Source organism: Protopterus annectens, chromosome 3.part1 (genome assembly GCF_019279795.1).
Source record: "Protopterus annectens isolate FY-2018-M chromosome 3.part1, PAN1.0, whole genome shotgun sequence".
Classification (NCBI taxonomy): domain Eukaryota; kingdom Metazoa; phylum Chordata; order Ceratodontiformes; family Protopteridae; genus Protopterus; species Protopterus annectens.
In genome coordinates this window covers 339,991,134-340,014,072 of record NC_056732.1, presented here as the reverse complement: position 1 = coordinate 340,014,072, position 22,939 = coordinate 339,991,134, and the positions used below count along the sequence as shown (strand labels likewise).

At 43.2% G+C, this 22,939-nt stretch overlaps 1 protein-coding gene across 3 annotated transcripts in view; it reads left to right on the top strand.

The window, feature by feature from the left end:
• Window positions 1-22,939, top strand: part of SKAP2 (src kinase associated phosphoprotein 2) — a 1,551,387-nt gene that overhangs the window by 1,006,629 nt on the left and 521,819 nt on the right. For 2 of the 3 annotated variants that reach the window (XM_044066787.1, XM_044066789.1), the window contains one exon: window positions 689-727. The exons of the other annotated variant lie outside the window; for it this stretch is intronic. In XM_044066787.1, coding sequence (XP_043922722.1) covers window positions 689-727 — 39 coding nt within the window. The remainder of the gene's footprint in view (window positions 1-688; window positions 728-22,939) is intronic. 3 annotated transcript variants of the gene reach the window in all.

Below are 22,939 nucleotides of genomic sequence, written 5' to 3'. Positions count from 1 at the left end.
AAAGGCTGTAAACTAAAGACAGTTTTTAAATATCACACTAATTCATTTAAAATGTTAATAGAATAACACGTTTTGTACCAACATGCATTTTCTAGAAATACGAGACTCTAATGTTTGACATCACTGATTGACTTTAATCCTTAGTGGTTTACTAGAAAAATCAAACATTTTGTGAGGGACAAGGCAAAATCAGGGACATTCTGTAAACTCCGGGACAGTAGAGAGATATGGTTTGAGGTGATATTGCAGGTTTATCTGCAGGTCTGTGCTCTGCCCATAGCTGTTTTCCTCATCTCTTCTGATTGGGTAGGTTTCTCTCACACACATGCTCACTCACTCATGCACACCTTCTTTCAGGTGACATTCTTCTAGTACAGTAGCCCTTACCACTTCCCTAGAGCTGAAGAGCAGAATGCTGGTCACATGACTAGAGCGTACGTGATTGCCCACACCTGTCTTTCACACCAAGTTATTGATAACACAGACATCTGCTGAGCTTCTGCACTAATGAGCTGCTTCTTTATTTGGTATTGAATAGAGAAGCAGATTTTTTGTTTAGGTGTGTTTGTAACATTTTCATTTGTTCTGATCATATGAATTTTCTTGTTTATGTATGTGTAGTTTAATGTATCCTTTTGATGTTTCTTCTGATGTTCATAGATGAACTACTGTTTTACTTTTCTTTCAGAGCATCCATTTTTGGATAGGGCAGAATGGTGCCTCAGTGGTAAGATCCCTGCTTAATAGCTTCATGGTTTGAGGTTTAATTCTGATCTTTGATCACCATATGGGGTTTGCATGTTCTCTCTGTAACTGCATGGGTATTGTCCAGGTGCTTTGGTTTCCCCCACCTCCCAAAAACTTGCTGGTTGATTGACTACTCTGAAAAAGTGTATACATACATATATATATATATATATATATATATATGTATATATATAAAAAAAATGTATATATATATATATATATATATATATATATATGTATGTGTGTGTGTGTGTGTATATATACATTTATATATACATATATATATATGTATGTATAAGTATGGGTTTACTATTGAAGTTGTGAACGTGACATGTTTGAAAATGGAGATACTGCAATGAAAGCTAAGAATGATGAGGACTGGAAGGACAAAGTATATTGAACACTGAATCTCACCCTTGCATGGACACGCAGGAATAAGGGATAACATTGGTTCAGAAGGAGGGAATGTCTGGGTGTTTGATTATGTGGTCCTCAGCATTCTCAGTTTTTGATCATCTTGTTGCAGTATTTCCATTTCTGCCTAGAATTTCGGTAGTAAAAATATGTGTGTATATATTTATACATGCATTCATATATATATATATATATATATATTTCTATACATATATATAGCTATATATATATATATATATATATATATATATATATATATATATATATATATATATATATATATATATATATACACACATACACACATATATATATATATATATATATATATACATTGTGTGTGTGTATGTGTATATATATATATATATATATATATATATATATATATATACACATATAGATATATGTATAGATAGATATAGATATACTGCATTTACCCGTGTGGCCTGGGATGTAGCTGAAAGGAGATGACTGGTTTGCTTGTTTGGTTAACAAACATACATACATACATAAATAAATAAATTAGTTACATAAGATCTGTATATGTATATATTTTCACTGATTTCTTTGTTGATATTACTTTTATTATTGTTGTTATTTAATTTATTTTATTAACTTGGTAAGTGATCTGGTCCAAAGAGCTTTTTTAGCCATGACCCGGGCCATAGGGCAAATGCAGTCAACTGTTAAACACACATTACACTAATCAGGGAAATTCAGCAATCGCAGTGCAAACTACAAGCAAATATAGGATGATATATATCAGTAAGAATTATTAAAGGTTATAATTTTGAAAGATCGTAACAGAAATGTGTGAAATTATTAGGTTGCTAACACAGATGAAATCTACACTTAGTTGCTATGATGATGTATAGTATCCAAAATGCATCTTACAATTGAGAACAATAAAGATAGCGAGGGTGTTTTGTGACAACATATCAGAACAATTGTAAAAGACTTTATATGCAGTCTAAACAAGCACCCCAAAACATATTACGTAGTATATCATGTTTTTTTGATAATGTACAGCATCCATACTGCATTTTACAATTATCAAATAAAGGGTGTTAGGATTTTATGGCAACTTATCATAACAGTCATTGAACAGTAAGGTTATATACAGTCAAAACCACCACCCTAAAACTAAGTACATGGGGTTAATGGACTTAGTAGTATAACCATTGCGCAATGTAGAGCTTCATAGCTGCATCCACTGAAGGCAGCAGAAGACCCTTCTGCTTAAGTGATCGAGGACAGCACTGCCATATCAGTCCTCTGAGGAATGCAGAAGGGTGTCCTAAACAACACTCTGAGCAGCATTAAAGGATGAACGAGTAGAAGGAAACTTATTAGTCCTGCCAAGTTTTAAATAAGAATAAACATACCTAGGAGGATGTTTTGATGGCCTCTTATGCTCTGGATTTGTTTGCAATGAGAGGCCCGAGGAAGTGTAGAGATACACATATGTCCCTGGCTGAAGACACTCTGACACTTTAGTCTTTTTTTGTCCTGGAAGACGGGAGTGTTTCTTCACTTTGTCTGTGAGTTGCAGAGAAGAAAATCCTTTACATTTGATTGTAGTTATACCACAAAGAGGTGTTTTGCAGAGAAGAAAACCATTGACAGTTGATTGTGATTATACCACAGAGAGGTGTTTTGCAGAGAAGAAACCCGTTGACAGTTGATTGTGTTTATATCGTAAAGAGGTATAGATAGTATTTACCCTTTTTGGCTAATGTGTTTGAATGGCTTGAGAGATGCAGCCTGTAAACTCTGTAGTGGCATTACTGGGAGGAATGACATCTCAATGTGTGGTCAAGTGACTTGTTATTGGACTTCATGTAGTCCAAAATGTGGCCATAACAGATTGTGTGTCACCACAAGGTGACTTGTAATTGTACTTGGCACTAAGGCAGCTTTTTTTTATTTATATGATAACAAGAGCCAGATATGAATATTTGAGTATTTGGTTGTATCATCAGACCAGTGGCACTGTGTTCCTAGGCATGCATTTGTAGAGAGTGGTAAAACTGTCAAATGATAACTACTTGGCTGTGAAGTGGATTTGTTGGAGTGAGCATTGACCAGTAGACCAGAAAGGCACAAGTCATCATACATACTGTATATATGCCTGTATACTAAAATATTTTTTATTAATGATATTATAGATTTGTGAATCTCCTGCTTATTTTAATTTCCCTGGGTCTACTTGTCTTTAGTACCAAATTTTAATAAATCTTTTATCTATCAAATTACTCTTAAATCTAATTGTACTGTACAAAGTTGTTCTTGGAACTCATTAGTTTTACTATTTTTGTTTATTATCAAACATAATTGTCTAACTCAGTTTTTCTGCCAGAATGCTTTGTACTGCTTCTGTAATTAATTGTTTCCATAAATGTTACTTTTTAAATACTTGAAATGTTCCTGAAGCTTTTCTCCCAGTGCCTCCTGTAAAAATGGGCTTGAGTCCAAGTTGGACAAATAAGTAAGTGTATAAGCAGGGACAGAAGCATTCAGGATCACTTTGGCGTGTGTTGCTGAGCCTTTTATGTAAGATGAGTTCATATAAAAGACTGACACTTTTCTGAGTGAGGGTAGAGACACCAGGTTTGACTGGACCAGTGTAAAGCTTAGAGCAACAACTAGAATATAGTTTTCATCAATCACTCTGGTAAACCAGATAGCTGATGATGTATGCCAGCTGTTAAGAGGAGATTGTCAAGGTGAAGAAGGTGAATTTTTGAGCAGTGCATATGAAGTCCTCTCCCGATTTATCTGAGAGGTGCAAGTAGGTCAAGAAAGCTGCAGTGACAGCTGTTACTGAAGCAAAGGTTTGTGTATGTGATAAGTTTAGAAGAACCATGAACATAGATGGTAGAGGAAACTAGGACTCCACCCAGGTTGTGCTAATCCAAAGTGGGGAAGTGCTGACCATGACAGCAGTACTTACCAGTTGTTGAAAGATCATTTTGAGGAACTCTTGCACCCAATCAAGTGGTCAGGAAATGGTGTCTGAATACTCTTGTGCTTTGGGCTCCATCACTATTGTAGAGGTTATGGCAGTAGTCAGAGGCGTGTGTAGTGTTAAGACTGTAGGTATGTATGAGATTCAACAGGTGATTCTGACGACACTGGACTAACATGGCTAGTATGGATCTTCAGTTTTGTTTGGTAGGGAAACCTTGCACTTTATACACAGAATAGTGAGACACAAAAAAAATCCTACTTCTGGAGACAGCCAGAACCCAGAGATTGAGAATGTTGTCATTGTCAAACTTGGATGCGGCACCCATCTTCAAGAAGAGTAATGTTTGACGTTCTTCATAGTCAGTGTTGCATTGCTAATCATTGGGACTTCTGCCATGCAGAAGCCCATGACTGCTGTGATTTCTAGAGTCTTAGCATCATCCCAAGCCAACGGATGTATTATTACTGACGTATGGACATTGGGGTATAAAAAAGACATCTGTTGGTGCCATCATCAGTTCTTTATAACTATGCAGTCCGATGCACTTCACATGTGATCTGAAGTTGTTGTCTTCATTTGCTCATCAACCTGTGGGAAACAAGGATCCAGGATGGATCTGACTCTGCCACATTTCTCCAGCATCTGATCTGAGCTCCAGACCCCTCCCCTACCCATAATGCCCCTGTCTCTTTCCTCCCTTCAGATCTCGTTTGCTTTGCTCATGTAAGCATCGTGATCCATTTGCTCTAAGCTATTTTGGGTAAGTGTGTTTAAATTTCTGCTTTAGATCTTCTTTCTAAAATTTCTTTTTTTCTATCTTTTCTTATCATCTCCCTTTCTGCTGTTTGCGCTGGTATGAAAAAAAAAAACTCTTTTTGCTGTTCTATCTCTAGGAGTGTATGTGTCTTTCTTTCTTCAGTTTGGACCTCTGTTTCTCTTGATTATGTCAAAGACTCCCAAACCTGTTTTTTGCAAATGCACGAAGTGTAGCCATAAACTTTCTCCAGCTAATGGCCATACTCTGTGCGTTGTTTGTCTATTAGTTGCCCATCTTGATTGCTCCTGCTCGATCTGCGCATGATTCAACGCCGTGCATTGATCGACAGGAGGAATAAACTTATTCTGAAAGGCCTTCTCCCTCCACCTACCACGGTGGCTCAGGTCACCCTGTATACTTGTACAATGGCTATTTCTTCTATCTCCGCCCCAACCTCTGGGACTCAACCTTCCGCTAAGAGGTCCGGGGATGAGTATAAACATGAACACAGAGGCAGGCCAAGGAAGCGATCACCCGACTGCTCTTCTTCAGCAGAACCACCAGTCAGGCTCCACTCTGCTCCAAATATTGGGTCTCCCCAACTCCGTTCCCCTCATTTCTCCCCGGAGCTGGAGGTGCCTTGAAGCCGTTCCCCGGTGTCAATGTCACTTCACCTCCTCTCTAGGCCATCATCAGTTGCCTTTTCCTCCATATCCACCCGAAGCCTTTCTGAAGCCGAGGTGGACAGGATGATGCGGAGACACATCCGCACCCAGATGGCAGTCTTGCTTGCCCCCTCTCCCTACAGAGCGGGGGGCATGCAGTCCAACCTCTTCCCGATTACTCCTTCTCCGATCTGACACCTGGTTTCGGAGTCGTCGGATCTGAGGACCCTCGGCGTTGAGGGGTCAGCCCCGATGGTACCTGGTACCTCGACACTAGCCATTACCTTGAGCAGGTCAGATCCGACAAGATGTAGGCTCGGCGCCAGATCCGAGGGGATGGTTTTGGCTCCGAGTTTTTTGGATCAGAGCCTTCCAGTCGGAGTCTTGGTGCCTGGAGGTTCAGCTCCAGTCCCCTGTTGATCTATAGTCCGTAGCCCCAGCTCAGGCTGTTTGTTCTTGTTCTGCCTTTGACGTGGTGGAGAGGGATCTGTCGATCCAATCAAGACCCTTGATGATCTCGTCCTAAGAATCTGTCCTGGCTCCTTCTGTTTCTAGTCCGGATTCTGCCATCCTGCTATGTCAGGGACAGCCTGTTGCCTCTCTGCCCAGGGAGCTCCCACACGGGAGCAGCTGGATGCTTTTGAGTCCTCCCCAGAACCCCCCCCCCCAAGGAGATTCCTCAAAAACATTTGTGCAAAAGGAGGCACTCCCCACCAGAGTCTCTCATGGAGGACACCGACTTGGAGGAAGGGGGGGTTCCCCCCGATCACCCCCAGAGGATGTCTCATTTGGAGACAACATGGAGATCCTGCGACAGCTCAGGTGGTATTCTGTTCAAAAACCCAACCTTGATGAGTTGGTGTTCCTGGAGGCATTTGGCACAGGGCCCTCTACTTCCTGGGTGTCCTCTCCCACGGATCCTCTGGTGGATCTTGTGACATGTTTGGCTTGGAAGGAGCCCAACACAGTGGAGGCTATACCCAAGTGGCCCAATAAGGTCCTCAGCACCCCCACAGACAAATCACTTTGGTCAAAGGGAGCCCCTGTCGATGCCATGGTGGTGGCGGCGGCCACCAAGAAGGAGCTCACACAAGAGAGCTCTACAATCCACCCTCCAGACCGAGAGTCTAGGACTTTGGACTGTTTTGGGAAGTGGGCGTGTGCTTCACCCATATTCTCTGTGCATGTGCTGAACTATATGGCACACGTTATTAGGCTTCAGAGAGACGTGGTGAAGGAGATTGTCGAGTCTACCCCGCCGTCCATGTTGGAGGATAAGAAAGTTTTATCCTCTCTAATGGCTACTCTCACCTCTATTGCCAATACCTCTATGTGGCTTCTCTCTCATGCTACCGAGGGCACCACTAGAGCTGCCAGAGCAGGCGTTGTCATAAGGTGTCACACCTGGCTACAACTTTGTACCTTCTTGTAGCCCTTCAAGCCATCTTTTACAAATGCCCCATACAATGGTTCCACAGTCTTTGGAAAGATGGTACGTGCCACACTGGTCCAGAGCCAGAAGGACGGGAAGACTCTGTCTGCCATCAGAATCTGCTTCTCAACCCCTCAGCGATCCTTCTCCAGGAATCAGTGGGGGGCTAAGATGATGTGGTTACGGAAGTCTCAGAGCTATTCCCAGGCACTTGGGACTTGCCCTCCCCCAGAGACAGAGGGAGATTCAACAGATGCAGCCCTCACGGCAGATGGGGCCCGGGTAACCAAGTGTTTCGGGATTCGTTCAAGTTGCCCAGCTGCTCATATCTGGAGGAGTTGGGGTCGACTATCACTACACCCAACAGCCTGGGAGTCAATTACCAGCGATCAATGGGTGTTGAGAATCATATCCAGAGGATATTCAGTCCCCTTCTTTCAAAGGCCAGTTCAGGCCAAGTCCCTCCCAGACGTTCCACTTATACAAAGGGAGGCAGCACCACAGGAAATTTCCAAGCTGCTAGAAAAATGAGTCATCCAGCCCATCCTCCCAGACCAGTCTGGATTAGGCATCTATTCCAGGTTCTTTTTGGTGCCAAAGAAAACGGGGGACTTGAGGCCAATTCTGGATCTCTTTACCCTGAATCTGTCAGTTGCCAAGACAAAATTCCGGATGGTCACACTCCAATCTATCCTGCCCTTCTTGCAGGAGAATGACTGGATGTGCTCAGTAGTCCTTCAAGATGCGTGCTATAACATTAAAATGGACAGGCACTTGCGGAGGTTTCTCTGCTTCTGGCTGGGGGCCAATCATTACCAATTCAGAGTGCTACGTTTTGGTATCAACACAGCCCCAAGGGTGTTCACCAAAGTGATGGTGGTGGTAGCAGCTCATCTGCAGCTGCAGGGCTATCAGGTCTTCCCTTACCTGGATGATTGGCTCTTCTCTGCCCCCTCCATACATCGACTCTGCCAAGCCCAGGACTTTCTCGTCGAAACCGCCCACCAGTTGGGCATCACCATCACTCTCAACAAATCTCTGCTACAATCGGTTCAAGTCCTGGATTTCATTGGAGCCTGGTTGGACACCATTCAGACCAAGGCTTTCCTAACACCCGACAGACATCACTCCCTCAGTCATCATCTCTTGCATATTCTTCCAGGTTCCATCTCCTCCAGTGGAGTTGGTTTTAAGGGCATTGGGGTCCGTGGCAGCCACGATCACCCTCATCCCCATAGCTCTGTTACACATAAGGGTGCTCCAATGGACCCTGGTGGTCCAGTGGTCCTTTCTGGATATACTACTACCACATCCTGTTCATCTATCCTGGGCATGCAAAGATTCACTTCTTTGGTGGATGCAGTCCCCAGAACTTCTTCGCAGTCACCAGTTTATTCTCCCCGCCCCTCTGACCACAGTGACCATGGATGCCTCCCTGCTTGGGTGGGGGGGGCAGTGCTTGGGATGGACAGTTCAAGGCACATGGTCTTCCCTGGAGACCCAGTTGCATATCATGTCCTGGAGAGGAGGGTGGTGCTATTGGCATTGCAAGCTCTTCGTGCCCATCTTCCCCTAGGGACGATTGCCATCCTGAAGGACAATATGTCGGTAGTCTGGTATATCAACATATGGGGGGAACCAGGTCTCATCCCCTTTGCCGCAAAGCCATGAGATTGTGGGTGTGGGCGATCTTCACTGTCCGTTTTCTGGTGGCAACGCACATTCTGGAGCAGTCCAGCATTCTAGTGGACAGGCTAAGCAGGTCTGTCCTGATCCTTTACGAGTGGTCTCTGAATCCTTCAGTAGCGAAGCAGATCTTCCTAAAGTGGGGTCAGCCTTGCTGTGATCTCTTTGCCTCTCCTTCCAGAGTGAATTACAGTGAGTTTTTCTCTCTGACACCTTCTCCAGGGGATCCCTCCAGAGACACTCTAGTTCATGCTTGGCCCTCCAGTCTTCTCTATGCTTATCCTCCTCTTCCCCTTATTTCAAAACTCATCTAAAAAGTTCAAGAGGTAGGGAGCTCAGTCATCCTCATTGCCCCGTTCTGGCCTCACCAAGTATGGTTCCCTTCTCTGTGGTTTCATGTAGTGTGTCCTCCCTGGACATTGGGTCCGGTTCCAGATCTAATGTCACATCCCTCAGGGATCCCACATCCAAATCTGGCCAGTCTAAAGCTCACCGCTTGTCTGCTCCAGTTCCCATGATAGTTAGGACTCCCGGGTTATCTTCTCCGGTTAAAAAGAATTTGGTAGCAGCTCATAGATCTTCCACAAGGAAGGTTTATTCCAGTAAGTGGAAGCATTTCTCAATTTGGGCAGCCAAATGGGATTTGGACCCCTTAACTGCTCCAGTTCCTGTTATCTTGGAGTTTCTGGCAGGCATTTTTCAGCAGGGTGCCGGTTTCTCTACAATTAAAGTTCAGTTGGCAGCTATTTCTAATTTCCACAGAGGGAATAATTCAGCTTCTCTAGCCTCTTCTATGCCCTGCAAAGCATTTCTGAAAGGTAATTTTCTTCTTAGGTTACTGATCAAAGACCCTGCACCTCATTGGAACCTTACTCTGGTTCTTCAAGCCTTGGTTTCTTCCCTCTTTGAATCTGCTGCTTCAGTGGATTTACAATTCCTGTCTTGGAAGACAGCCTTTCCTGATTGCTATTACTTCAGCTAAAAGGGTATTGGAGCTTCAGGCCTTATCAATTAAGCCCCCTTACATGATCTTCCATAAAGACAGAGTTTCTTTGGACACTAATCCTTCCTTTCTGCCTAAAGTCACCTCAGAATCAAACATCAGTCAGGTTATCAACCTCCCTGTCTTCTTTCCAAAAGTTCAGAATAAGGGACAGTATAAATTGCACCAGCTGGATGTTCATAGACAATTACGTTTTACTTACAAAGAACAAAGGACTTCCACAAGTCTGATCAACTCTTTGTTTGCTATTCTAAGCCCCTTTTAGAGAAGCCTGTATCTAAGGTCACCATTGCTCATTGGATTTCTCAGTGTATACTCTTGGCATATTCAATCAAGGGAGTGCCTCCACTAGGTCCTGTTGAGGCGCATTCAGTTAGGTCTATGGCTACTTCATCCGCCTTTTGGTCCAGAGTTTCCTTGGATGACATTTGCTCTGCAGCTACCTGGGCATCTTCATTTACCTTCATCTCCCATTCTAAATTGGATCTTCTCTCCAGAAGTAGGGCATCCTTTGGCTCTGCCGTGTTACAGAATACCCTTCCATGAGAGCCTCCCAAGTGTCTGGTAGCTGGGGACTCTGTCCCACAGGTTGAAGAGCAAATGAAGGCAACAGTTTCAGATAAAGAAGTTATGTACTCATCATAATGTTCCATCTGAGTTGTTGCTCTCAATTTGTCTTCAGCCATCCCTCCCTCCTTCCCCCTGCCTTATATGGGCTGTGTGGTGGTCTGGCTGGATAAGACATGCCCCTTTCCTTGGCATCAACAGTTATTTCTGTTGATACTGTCTGAGTGTTCTGGTATCAGGGGGTAAGACATTGTGTCAGGTTGTGTCTCTATGGGGGGGCAGCAAACTCAATCTGAAGAGAGAAAGGAGACTGGGCATTGTGGATAGGGGAGGAGCTTGGAGCTCGGATTAGATGCTGCAGAAATGTGGCTGGGTCGGATCTGACCCCGATCCGTGTTCCCTACATGTTGAAGACAAATGAAGAGCAACAACTCAGATGGAACGTTATGGTGAGTACATAACTTCTTTTTATATATGCTTGCAGTCTGTCAGTCGGCTTGTGTTTCCAGAGTTCCTCTGCTTCCAGACAGATAAGTACCCTGCTGGGGAAATTTCTTGTCTAATCAATGTTATTTATTATTTTTTTATTTTACATTTGTTGACTGCGTTTGTCCATCTAAGCTGAGAGCCCTTTTTCAGTGGAGGCCCGGAGAGAAAAGCTCCACAGTTTTACAATCTGTTATACAGGAATTAGAATAAAGAGTGTCAAAAGGTTACAATGTATACATACAATGAAGTACAGTTATATATAATATAATAGCTGAAAAATCTTCACAAGCATAAATAAAATATTCAAATACAAAAGTTTTTAATAAAACAGCAAGAATTACATAGTATTTATAGTTATTTCATGATATATATGAAATCAGAAGTGGAATTGAGAGATGGACAAGTAGAGTGATACTTTAGAGAGGTTAAGAGCTAAAAAGATTTGTAGTTTTGGTGATTACACATGACATGGAGGCAAGAGTGAATCTGACAGATTAAGTAAGGAAACAGATAGGGCAGTGTGTTAGAAGACAGTAAGGCGGTTCAAGGAGGATGAGTGCAGTGGCACGACCAGTGAGTTTGTAGGTATTCTCTAGTGGCAGTTTTGAATTGATTTGGATGTTTGAGGGACTTGATTTCTAGTGGTAATTTGTTCCATGATATGGTAAGACTGTAGCTGTAGAGGTTACAGCCAATTTTAGTCTTAAATTTGTATATTTGTAGCAGGTTTAGGTCAGAGCTACATAGAGACCTAGTGGGGGAAGATTGAGAGAGAAGAAGCTGATGAGGTAATTCCAACCAGTTTAAGTATTTTAGTGAAAGACAATGATTCGATTTGTAAGTTTGGTGTGCAGCGAATCTGGCATCTAGTTTGGTTAGAAGTAAGGAGTTAATAATGTTAAGAATTTAGCAGCTATATAATAGGTTGGACCAATGTTCAGAAAAAATTAATAACTGATTGTCCAGTGGGAAGAAAATCCCACATAAAGATTTTCACTCATTTTGTTTGCTTTGTTTGGGGTCTCAGCATATTGTTTCTAACTGCTCTGGCTTTGCAAAATTCCATGCAAAAACCCTTAAATGTATGGCTGGTTACTCGCTGCAAATATGGAATGCTTGTTGGCAGTGTCGGTGGCAACGCAACCCTCATCTTCTGCAGTTTATGCTACAACTCAGTCAACCACTGATGATCCTAAAAAGGTGAAAAGATTAAAATCCAGGGATGTGGAATCCACAGAAAAAGTGATTCTGTCTACTTCTAAGTTGACTGAGGACCTAGGTGAGGCACCTTTGCAGCCTCCAGGATGGGCAACTACTAGGCCAGAACCGTCTAGTGCGATCCCCTCAGGAGGCTTGCCAGGGTTCCCAACCTTCCCACAGTTACTACCACTGCTCATATGTCATTCTGGTGCGACGCTGCTACGCAGGCATCATCTGCTAACATCCGACAAATGGCTTTGCAAGGACTACTCACACTTTGCTTACTTCAGATGTTACTTTTGAAGTCAGTCTCAGTAGACTGCATCCCTCAGACACACCTGTTAAACAGCTGATAAAATCAAAACATACTCACACCATGCCCTCGCCTCCCTCCATGTCACAGGCCAAAGTCCAGGACCAGGTTAAGATAGTACAGGAATTCATGCCCTTCTTTAAAGCCAGAGATCCTTTGCAGACCTCCTCATTTTCCCCGGCATCGACCAGAAGGATTAGGGGTATTGCCTTCCCAGAGGAGGCAGACTCCTCATCTTCTTGAGATAAGGAAGAACACACCTACATACTACCTGCAACCCAAAATCTGCCCTGATTCAGACTCTGGCAACACGGTCTTCTATGCCTCCCCACCAGAAGACCTTTCCTTCAGAGTCATGCTACAGAAAGTGAAAGAAGCCTGCTAAGTGGGAAAGTAAGCTTTTCTCCCTCGGACACACTACAGTTAACTACTAAACTTACCCTCCCCTCGACCATTGACTCCTCTTTGGGTACACATGGTGCTAGATAATGAGCTTGAGGACATAGCCCTTCACCCAGACTCCTTACAGGTTGCTCCTAGGAAACCAAATAGGTTTTTGTGGGTTACTTGACTTGCACAAGAATCCTAAAGCTGCTCCCTCAGTAGTCTCCACTGAAGCTACCCAAGGGATCCCCAAAGAGCCATCCAGGCATCCATTACCTAATGACAGGGAAAGCAGACTCATGGTCAGATTTGGCAAAACAATTTAAACCTCTGCTACCCTTGCCATGCGAGCATGAAATCGTCAGTTTCATATGATAAAATATTTGGAATCACTTTAAGATATAATGTTAACAAAACTTGACTTCATGTTGGACAGAACTTCATACAAGGAGATGTATGACATAGCTAGAGATGCCTTACAGGTAGCCAGGCACTCCATGAAATGTGGTTATGACACCTTAGATGCTTCTTGCAGGGCAGCAGTCACAGGATACGTAGACATCCCTGGGTAAGAACTTAGCTATTGTCAGACCACCTTAAAGCACAGTTATTGGATGCCCCACAGGACAAAGAATTCATGTTTGGATGACCAGCTAAACACGTATTTGTCCCCAGTGCCAAGATACAGTGCAAACTACCCTTCTAAACCTTCACCCTTCCCACCTAGACAAGACAAATATAGGTCTCCCCAAGGAAGACGACCGAGGTAAAGAGCACACCTAGTGCAAAGAACCAATGTGTTTATTTGCTACCCTTTTTTGCTTCCTTAATCCCCCTTCCTCCTAGACCGCTAGCAGGCAGACTTTCCCTCTTAAACCAGAGGAACACCATCACAAGGGATCAGTGGGTTCTCAGCATTAAATAAAAGGGTCACTTTATCCAATTCAGGCAAATTCCATTCCAAGATCTCCAAAAGAGCAACAAAACATCTTGCCATTGATTATCAATGATTTGTTGAGGCAAGGGTGCCTACAACCAGTTCCATCAAGTCAAGAGGGATTAAGTTTTTTTTTGTCAAGAGTCTTCCTGGTGCCAAGAAAAGAAGGCACCTGGAGACCTGTCCTAGATCTCTCAAGGCTAAACAAATTCCTTCACATGCCAACATTCAAGATGCTTACTCTGCAGCTATCACCACCGTCCTCAAAGGAATGCCCACTCAAACAATCCTAGAGGTAGCCACCTGAAGTTCTGGTCACACATTCACAAAACCTTACAACTTAGGTCAGGCATCCAGGGCCAGGGCAGGGTTCGCCCCTGCCATCCTACAAAATATTATTTCCTAAAAACACTTCATCTCCTTCACTCTCAGAGTACTTTTAGGAAACTTCCCAAGGATTAGTGCTGCAACATTAACTACAAAGTACGATTGTGTCCTGCTTACCATAATTATTGATGTTCGAGTAGATCAGTGTTGCAGTACACATTCCCAACCTCCTACCGCTCATCTGTGTAGAGATCTCATCTCCTTCTGCTGCTTCATGTTGTCCGTTTGGCTTATCCCAAGTGTCTTCCTTTGTTTCTTTCCTTTTGCATTCACTGAGCTAATCGAAGGAAGGACAATGAGCAAACTCGGATCTATAATATATAACATTAAGTATCCTGTTTTTTTGCATATTTTTTCAAGTTATTTATAGCACTTGGTCTGCTGTATACTTTTCTAGCTAGTTCACTGTCTGTGAGGTATTAACTGTAAATTGTCCACTTTTATTAAGCATCTGTTTGGGTTGTTTGATTCTGATAACTTGTTTGCAGTTAAAAGCTTTCTCTAGATGCTCCTTTATCTGTTTAAAACTTTCATTTAAAGGCTCACTGCTGCTTTTCTGCTGTGAGAAACATTTCTGCAGTTTGTTTCCCACTCTCCCTCCCTATTGGTTGTTGTTGTTGTATCTTTCGACTTTTCCCGGTTAGGGGTCGCCACAGCGGAACTCCGGTCTGCTAATGATTGGTAGTTGATTTTTAAGTGCCGAGTTACCAGCCCTGATGCACAACCTTCAATGAAGGTACGCCCATTCACGCATGTCTCCACGCAGAAGACGCTCTAGCTGAGAATCGAACCAGACAGCGTCTTACTGTGAGGCGACAACGCTACCGCAGCACCACCACTTCTAGAGTACGCTGTTCTTATATTTGGTGGCTTTGCAGTTGCCCGCCCCTACTGTAAATTTGATCCTGGACACTCCTCCCAGTTTAGTGTTATTACCTCATTCTACCTAATACAGGGAGAACATTTGAGAAGGCCAATCCACTTAGTTTCTGCTCCTCCTTTCTCTCTTTCCACTTAAAAAAAAATTTCTAAGCTTGTTTCCTGCCTTTCCTGTGGGTAGTCTAGTCTGGATACAGATTTGCTGTGTCCAGGACTATTTGTGAGCTTCTGAGCCCCCAAGCCTTTCTGTGTTGGAGGAAAGCCTTCTAGCTTAATTTTGTTTCTTAGAAATAGCCAGTTTTTTAGTTTCTGCACTCAAGTCTGTTTCTTTGATCTCAGCACTTGTTCAGAACTTGTTGTAAGCACTAAATAAGCTACAAATTACTACAGCACTCAACTTTCCTCACTTGTCTAGAGGAAAACAGTTTCTAGTACTTAACAAATAAGCACCTATCCAGGCATGTCTAAGGGTCAGCTCCCAGCATTTTCTCCTGTCTACCTGATGAATCTGGGCATCTTGGGGCAATGCAGCAATTGCCTCATGTACACAGACAACCCTCTCCTCCTACCACCCAACACTACAACCTGTGAGAGATGCACTTATATAGCCAAAGTGGAAGCAAAGCTCTCTTCACCCAAGACTGGACTAGACAGTCAAGAGGAGACGGTAAACACTTGTACCACACCACACTCATCACATAGTCCTTCAAAACCTTCACCACCAAAACACACACATAGAAATGCAAAACACACACCTACATTCGCAGAGGCTCTCAGTAAAATCCTGCCCAAGCAACAGGGACCTCCAAAGCAGAAACACAAGCAACCTCCACCCCCCAACACAACCCAAATGACACATAGCCCACAAACTCAGTGTGCCACTCAACCACAGCCCATAAGGCATAACAACGTACCCAACACTCTAGTCATAGGTGACTCTATAGTCAGGCACACTGATGTTCCACTCACCAGGCTAAACAAGGAGAAAGTTACTGTCAGCTGTCTGTCAGGTGCCAGGATCCGTCACATAACACATGCACTCAGTTCACTCCACAACAAATACAAATATGACTCTGTCATTGTCCATGTTGGTGTGAATGACCTGAGACGTACCTCCCTGGACTACATGAAAAGGGACATGGAGGAGCTGTCCGATCTTGTAGCCCAGGCAGATATGACCCTAGCCCCGAGTAGCATCCTGCCATCACCCAGAATGATACCACAGTACAAGGACAAAATGATTGACTTCAACAATTGGCTAAGCTTCTGGTGTCATTTTAAGGGGATCCAGTATCTGTCTGCCTGGGATGACATGATCGACAAACCACGATGCTTTGCTAGAGATGGCCTGCACCTGTCGCCCCTGGGATTCTGGATACTGGCTAAGGCTCTAGCCACTCCTATAGTGCCTTTTTAGACAAGGTTCAAATGACAAATTCACCACCGTAACAGGTACACGCAAGCAGAAACTGAGGGTATTGCTACTCAATGCTAGAAGTCTAAACCTCAAAATGCACTTACTCGAGGCACTCCTTAAAATGGAGAACATCGATATCTGTGCAGTGACAGAGACCTGGTTCAAGGCTCCAGAGAGTACCCCTGCATTACCAGGCTATAATTCATACCACACCTTTCGGCCACCTAACCTGGACCGAAACACTAAAGGCGGAGGCTTTTCCATATTCATTAAGGATATCCACACCTCCAGGCTAGTTGCTCAGCATAATGCATCCGAGATTATCCATGTGCAGCTAACTCTGGGAAAGACCGCAATCCAAATTGTAGCTTGATACAGATCTTCCACCATACCCCAGGATTCCCACTCCTCATTTCTTGATACACTGGAAAATATTAGGGTACAAATGAACACCCTAATAATGGATGATTTCAACTACCCCACCATTAACTGGGAAAACTACTCATGTACCAACTCTTGTGCTCAACGTTTTCCTGAATTCATAAATTCCAATGCCTTGGATCAACTTATCCACACCCCCACCAGGGGCAGCAATATCCTAGACTTGGTTATTACCAACATGGGCAACCGGTGCTCCACAGCAGAGGTCAATTCCTCGTTGGTCAGATCTGAACACAAGCTAATCACCGTAGACGTCCACATCCCTCCCCCACCCCCAGTTAGGGAAACCACTGCAAAAAATTTCTCCAAAGTCAACTTCACGCTTCTTAAGACAGAAGTAGCAAACTTCACAACACCCATGCTGACTGACAGTAGAGGTATGACTGCTGAATCCTACACAAATGCACTTTATAAGCACTTGCACGAGTGCATGGATCGTGCAATCCCTAACAGAACCAAGATGCTATCCGCCAAAAAAAGGAAGCCAATCTGGTGGTCCCCTGCCATAAACAAACTCTACAACAGAAAAAAGAAACTGTTGCAAAAAAGAGTAAAATCCCATGATTGGAGAAACTCCCTGGTCAGCCTCAGTAAGAAGCTGAGATCCCTCATAAAATCCTGCAAAGCTAGTTACGAAAACAAAATTGCCACTGACTCTAAAGACAACCACAAAGCATTCTATAGCTATGTCAAGAATCTCAGTGGCAACACTCAGATCTGCTCTGAGTTACAGCACAATGGCACTAAATATACAGAACCAACTGATATTGCCAACATCTTGGCAGATAGGTTCAGTGCTAACTTTACTCCCCTCTCATCCTCTAAAGGGCCCATCTCTATACTGGAAGAATGCAAAGTTCCTGTAATCATGGCTGCACAGGTGAAAGACACACTCTCCAAAGCCAAGAACACAGCATCCATGGGACCTGACAATATCCCATGCTGCGTTCCACATGAACTACAGAACAAACTGGCACCCCACCTAAGTACCATGTTCAGTCATAGCCTCACCTCAGGCTATGTGCCCACTGAATGGTGCACAGCGACGGTTATCCCACTCCACAAAGGAGGAGCCACCACAGACCCTGGAAACTACCACCCCATTAGCCTGATGAGCTTGTTCTGCAAGGTTATGGAACGTATCATCATGGAACTTTTAAACAATGACATTGGTAATCTCCAAACTCAGGACCCCACCCAGTTCGGGTTTGTAAAAGGCAGATCATGTCTCCTAAATCTGATAGACTTCTTTGAAGCAGTCACCAAAGCCATAGAGGAGGGTAAGGTGGTTCACACAGCCTATCTAGATCTCGCCAAGGCTTTAGACACCATCCCCCACTTTAGAATTATAGATAAACTCACTAAACTTAGTATAAATCCCTATGTCACAAGATGGGTTGCCAACTGGCTCACTGACAGAACCCACACTGTGAAAGTAGCAGACTCCAAATCCAACTTCAGACCAGTGACAAGTGGAATACCACAGGGTTCAGTCCTGGGTCCTCTCCTGTTTGGTATCTACTTTTCTGAAGTACAGGCTAACACAGAAGGTCTTTGGCTGACTAAGTTCGCAGATCACTGCAAACTAGGAGACATAATCAAAACTCCAAAAGATGTGGACATCCTACAAAAGGGCCTTGCTGAGACAGGTGCCTGGTGTCAAAGCCATGGCCTCAAGCTCAATGCCAAAAAGTACCCATGAACTACCACATAGGTGGTAGTCTAATTAACACCGAAAGTGTGATAAGAGACCTTGGGACACAGGTGGACAGTAGTCTCTCCTTTGATAATCACATCGCCACAATAGTCAGGACATCCTTCTACGTGGCACACCTAATCACAAAAGGTTTCTCATCCAGGAAAAAAGAGGTCATTGTTCCCCTCTACTCGTCACTCATTAGACCCATTATCGAGTACAACGTCCCTTTTGGTATGTACTTCACAAGACATCTACAACTGGAAAGGCTGCAGAAATACCTCACAAAGAGGATTACCAGCCTCAAACAGATGCCCTACGCAGACCGTCTAAAAAAACTGCAGTTTTACTCCATCGCATATCGCGTAATCAGAGGTGATCTCTGCCTAACACACAAAGCTATGTCAAACCCAGAGCTTTTGGACATGCTCCACTTAAAGAAATCCCAATCCCGCCGAGCTAATGCTCTAGGTACCTAAACCTTGTCACCACAATAAACAGAACATGCTGGAGGGATAGATTCCTGTCACAGAGACTTCCCATACTCTGGAACAGACTACCTATCGATGTCAAACAAAGCTCCTCATTAGCACTCTTCAAGAAAAATCTTGATGATTGGATGGGAGATAGGAAATTCACCCCGGGGATCACTTCTGTGGCTCTGCTCGACAGTGGCACAGGAAAATAATTTTCTTGGGTGGTGAAAGCCAGGGTACCTTTTGACTAAGCTTATATAGGCCCTAGGGCCAATAGCCTAGTACCTACCTATGAACCTATGATTTACCAAGACCAGAAAGTTGAGGAGGTCATGCTGTCCTCAGGCATCAAACTGCTTTCCCAGCTTAGAAAGTCTTAAGGATGGCAGTGATGGATTCCCTTCTTATACCCTGACATTTACACATCATAAAACGTTTGATGGCTAGGGATGATGCTAAGACTCTGGAAACTGGGCCAGTTATAGGCTTCTGCAAGAAGTCCCAGGGGTTAGTACTACAAGCTGAATACCAAAAAAAATGCATCATCATCCCCTTTGGGGAGAGTGACATCCCCATAAATTATCACATTAATAACAATGTCCTAAGCATGCAATCAGTCATGAGGGATTTTAGCACCCTGATTGATAGTAACCTGACTTTTGACCACCATGCTGCTTCCGTTGTATGGGGAAGCTTTCTACATGGCCCACCTCAGAAGTAAGGGTATCTCATCCAGGGACAAGGAGGTTATAACATCTCTGTATTCTTCCCTTTTAAGGCCCATTATTGAGTGCAACACCCCCATTTGGCATGTACCTCACAAAAGACATGCAGCAGCTGGAGAGACCACAGAGGTTCCTTACCAGGAAAATCCAGGGTGTCAAAAATCTACCATACAGAGGCTAGAAGCCCTGTCCATCTACTCAGTTTCATACAGACTGCTCAGAGGTGATCTCTGGCATAAAAGGCGATCTCGGACCTCGTCTTGATGGGACTGCTGCATATCTACAACTCAACCTTCTCTCGAGTAAACTGGACGCATGACTTCAACCTGTTCTGTGACATCAATAGGGCTAGTTGGCAGGATAGATTTGTATCCCAGAGACTCCCCATCTGTGGAATAGGCTCCCTGTCCACATCAAACAGAGTACCCCTTTTTAAGCGCAACCTGGATAACTGGATGTCAAACAGAAAATACATCCCTGGGATTCCACCCGTGTACCTGCTGGGCAGGGGCATCGGGTGCTGACTTGTCTAAACATGGGCTAAACTCTTGGGGCCAGTAGCCTAGTAACTTCCTATGATCATATGAACATTGATCTAGTCGAACAGCTACAGTTATGGTAAGTGAGACACAACTGTACTTTCTGACTGCAGGTCGATCATAATCCTCATCCTCTCTGGAGAGCCCTATGTCATATAACTGGAGAGGAGACTCCAGCTGACAGGTGACCTTAGGATCCAGGAGGAACTGTGCAACTTCCACTCAAACCATACAACACTAGATCCCACAACTTGTCCAGTTGTGTGAGGATCATGAGAGGTTGCTAATCCAGTGTTCAGTTATTTTATAGAGTTGGAGAAGACTTAAGTGCCATGCATATGTCATAAAAGGTCCTGAAGGAGGATGGGGGGAACTGGTCACTTCTCCATGTTCTGCAGACTTTCTTTGTACAAATGCTTTGAGAGCTATGTGTGTGCATTTTGGGATTCAAAGCCATATTTTGTCAGGTGGATGTGGAGCTACATCCAAAGAGTGTCTTTGTTGCCATTTCTTTTTTCTGAGTTTCATGAGAATATAAAGACCTAGCCAATATTAAAAGGGTGTCTTCCCCATTTGGAGACCTAGAGCTTATCTTACCTTGCTGTTTTCAGATGCTATCCTTTTGGCTTCATCTGACCTTCTTCTCTGATATGTAGTTGAGTGATTCACTGACAGGTGTTTTGTAACTGAAATGAGAATCAGCCCTCCTTATCTGTTACCGTGGTTCCTTCCTTAGGAAAAGATTGATTGCTGTCTTTGAGGGGAGCATCCCTTAGTAGGAGGGTTTAATTATGTTCATTAGTCCTGTTTGCAAGTTGTGGAAAGCAAATGTGAGTGGAATAAGTCATTTTGGATGGTAACCATACTCTTTTAGATACTGAACTGACCTTTGGTACTAGAGTGATCAAGTTCTCTGTTTACTAGTCATGTTTGTGTCCCATTATGAGTGATGAGTAGTGACCAGAAGAACAAAGCTGTGCTTGCAGATTGTGGAAATGAGACTTCTATGCAGAGTTGTTGGGGTTATTCTGCATTAGAGAGTGTGAAGCTTGGTGATTCAGCAGAACCTTAAAGTAGAGTTTATCCTTCTGAATGGGAAGAGTTAATGGAGGTGATTCGGGCATCTTACAAGGATGCCTTCTGGATGATAACTTTGGAGATGTTTGCGGCAAAACTTATAGGGAAGCAAGACCAGAGCAGATCCAGGACATACTGGAGAGTTCATATCTTTCCGATTCCTGTGGAGTTGCTAGGTGTTCTCCTGGTAAAGTTGGAATATGTGGCTGATTAAATGGAAATTTGACCTGCTCTGCTTTTGCCACTTTGACTGTCACCAGGGGAATCCATAGAAATGATGTGAAGAACAATATAAAAGTTGTTTTGTTGCTGACCATGTGACAGCAAATTCTCAAGCTTGAAGAGTGAGGTGAGGATTAAGAATCCTGAAACTACTCCTTTCTCATGTAATCCTATAGATCCATTTCTGTTAAGGACTCTGATTTTAAATTCTTTGCGTCTGCATGAACAAAATGAATAATGCTCAGAATTTGTTCAAGTTGTCTTGTGTGGCACTTAATGAGAAACACATTATAAGCTAGCATTTTGTTCTCTTGGCACACTTTGCTGTTTTCATAACACAGCACTATAACTTGGGCATCATTGCCATTATTATATATTTCTGTTTTGCACAATTTCATCCTGTGACAGACTGGTAAATTATAGCTTGTGTTTTCCATTCTGTTCATTTAAGTAATCTACAGCACATCCTTATTTATTGTCTGTTTTTCCATTGTCAGACTGGATGACTTTTAACTAATATGGAATGCTTTTCTTCTCGACTAATTGAACAGTGTCTCTGATATATCACATGGGGAGAGGTTTGACTTTTATGGTATTTGAACCCAGCCATTAAAATTTTCAGGTTGTGACTCACACACAGATACACATACTCTCTCTGTATTTGAGGTACATGTGTCGTTGTTCTAAACATCTGAGCTTCACACACAATTTTTTTTTACAGTGAGATTTTTTTCTCTGCAGTCATATTTGTAAAATGTGTCTTTTAGCCAATGGGAATTAGAGTGTACTCTCCCACCCTTGGTTTGACTCTCTATCTTAGACTGATAATTTATTAACCAACTCTTCATGAAGGACTCCTGCTATTTCAGAAAACTGAGTGACTGTAAAACCTACACTAGTCCAGTAAGTGGCATCACAGCACCTGTGTGTTCTAATGTTTTCTGTAACTGGACCCGCATTATAAATCTCCTTTTTTTCTGCCATTATGGTATCTCAACAGATGAGTGAAAGGAAACATTAGCTAGTCACTTGGTCAGTGTAAACCAAAGGTGTATCATAAGGAGTGGCATAGCAGTGAGGGTCTTGAAGTGCCTTAGGTTTAGGATTTGAAATATGTAATTTATGGTGCATCACAAGACAAGAAGGCAGTGCTTGGGAACATACCCTGGGACCACTTTTAAGTATTACTGTAAATACTGCCCATTTAGGGCTTGAGTCTAGGAAAAGACATCCCCTTGAAGTCACACCAGTTTTTACCTTCTGTCTTTTCATATTCAACCAGATACTAGGTCAGAGGCTGTGCTTAAAGATTAGTTAATGTGGATAGTAAGATGCAAGCAGTAAAAATGTTTTAAACCCCCTCTTAGTTTTATATATATATATATATATATAGGCCAGACATATTTTTATTAACCAGAGAAGTTATTGACATTAATAAAGAGCTGAAGGAATTTATCTGGGGGGGGAACAGGGTAAGAGATAAGTAGGATAAGCTGACCCTTCCAATAGAACAAG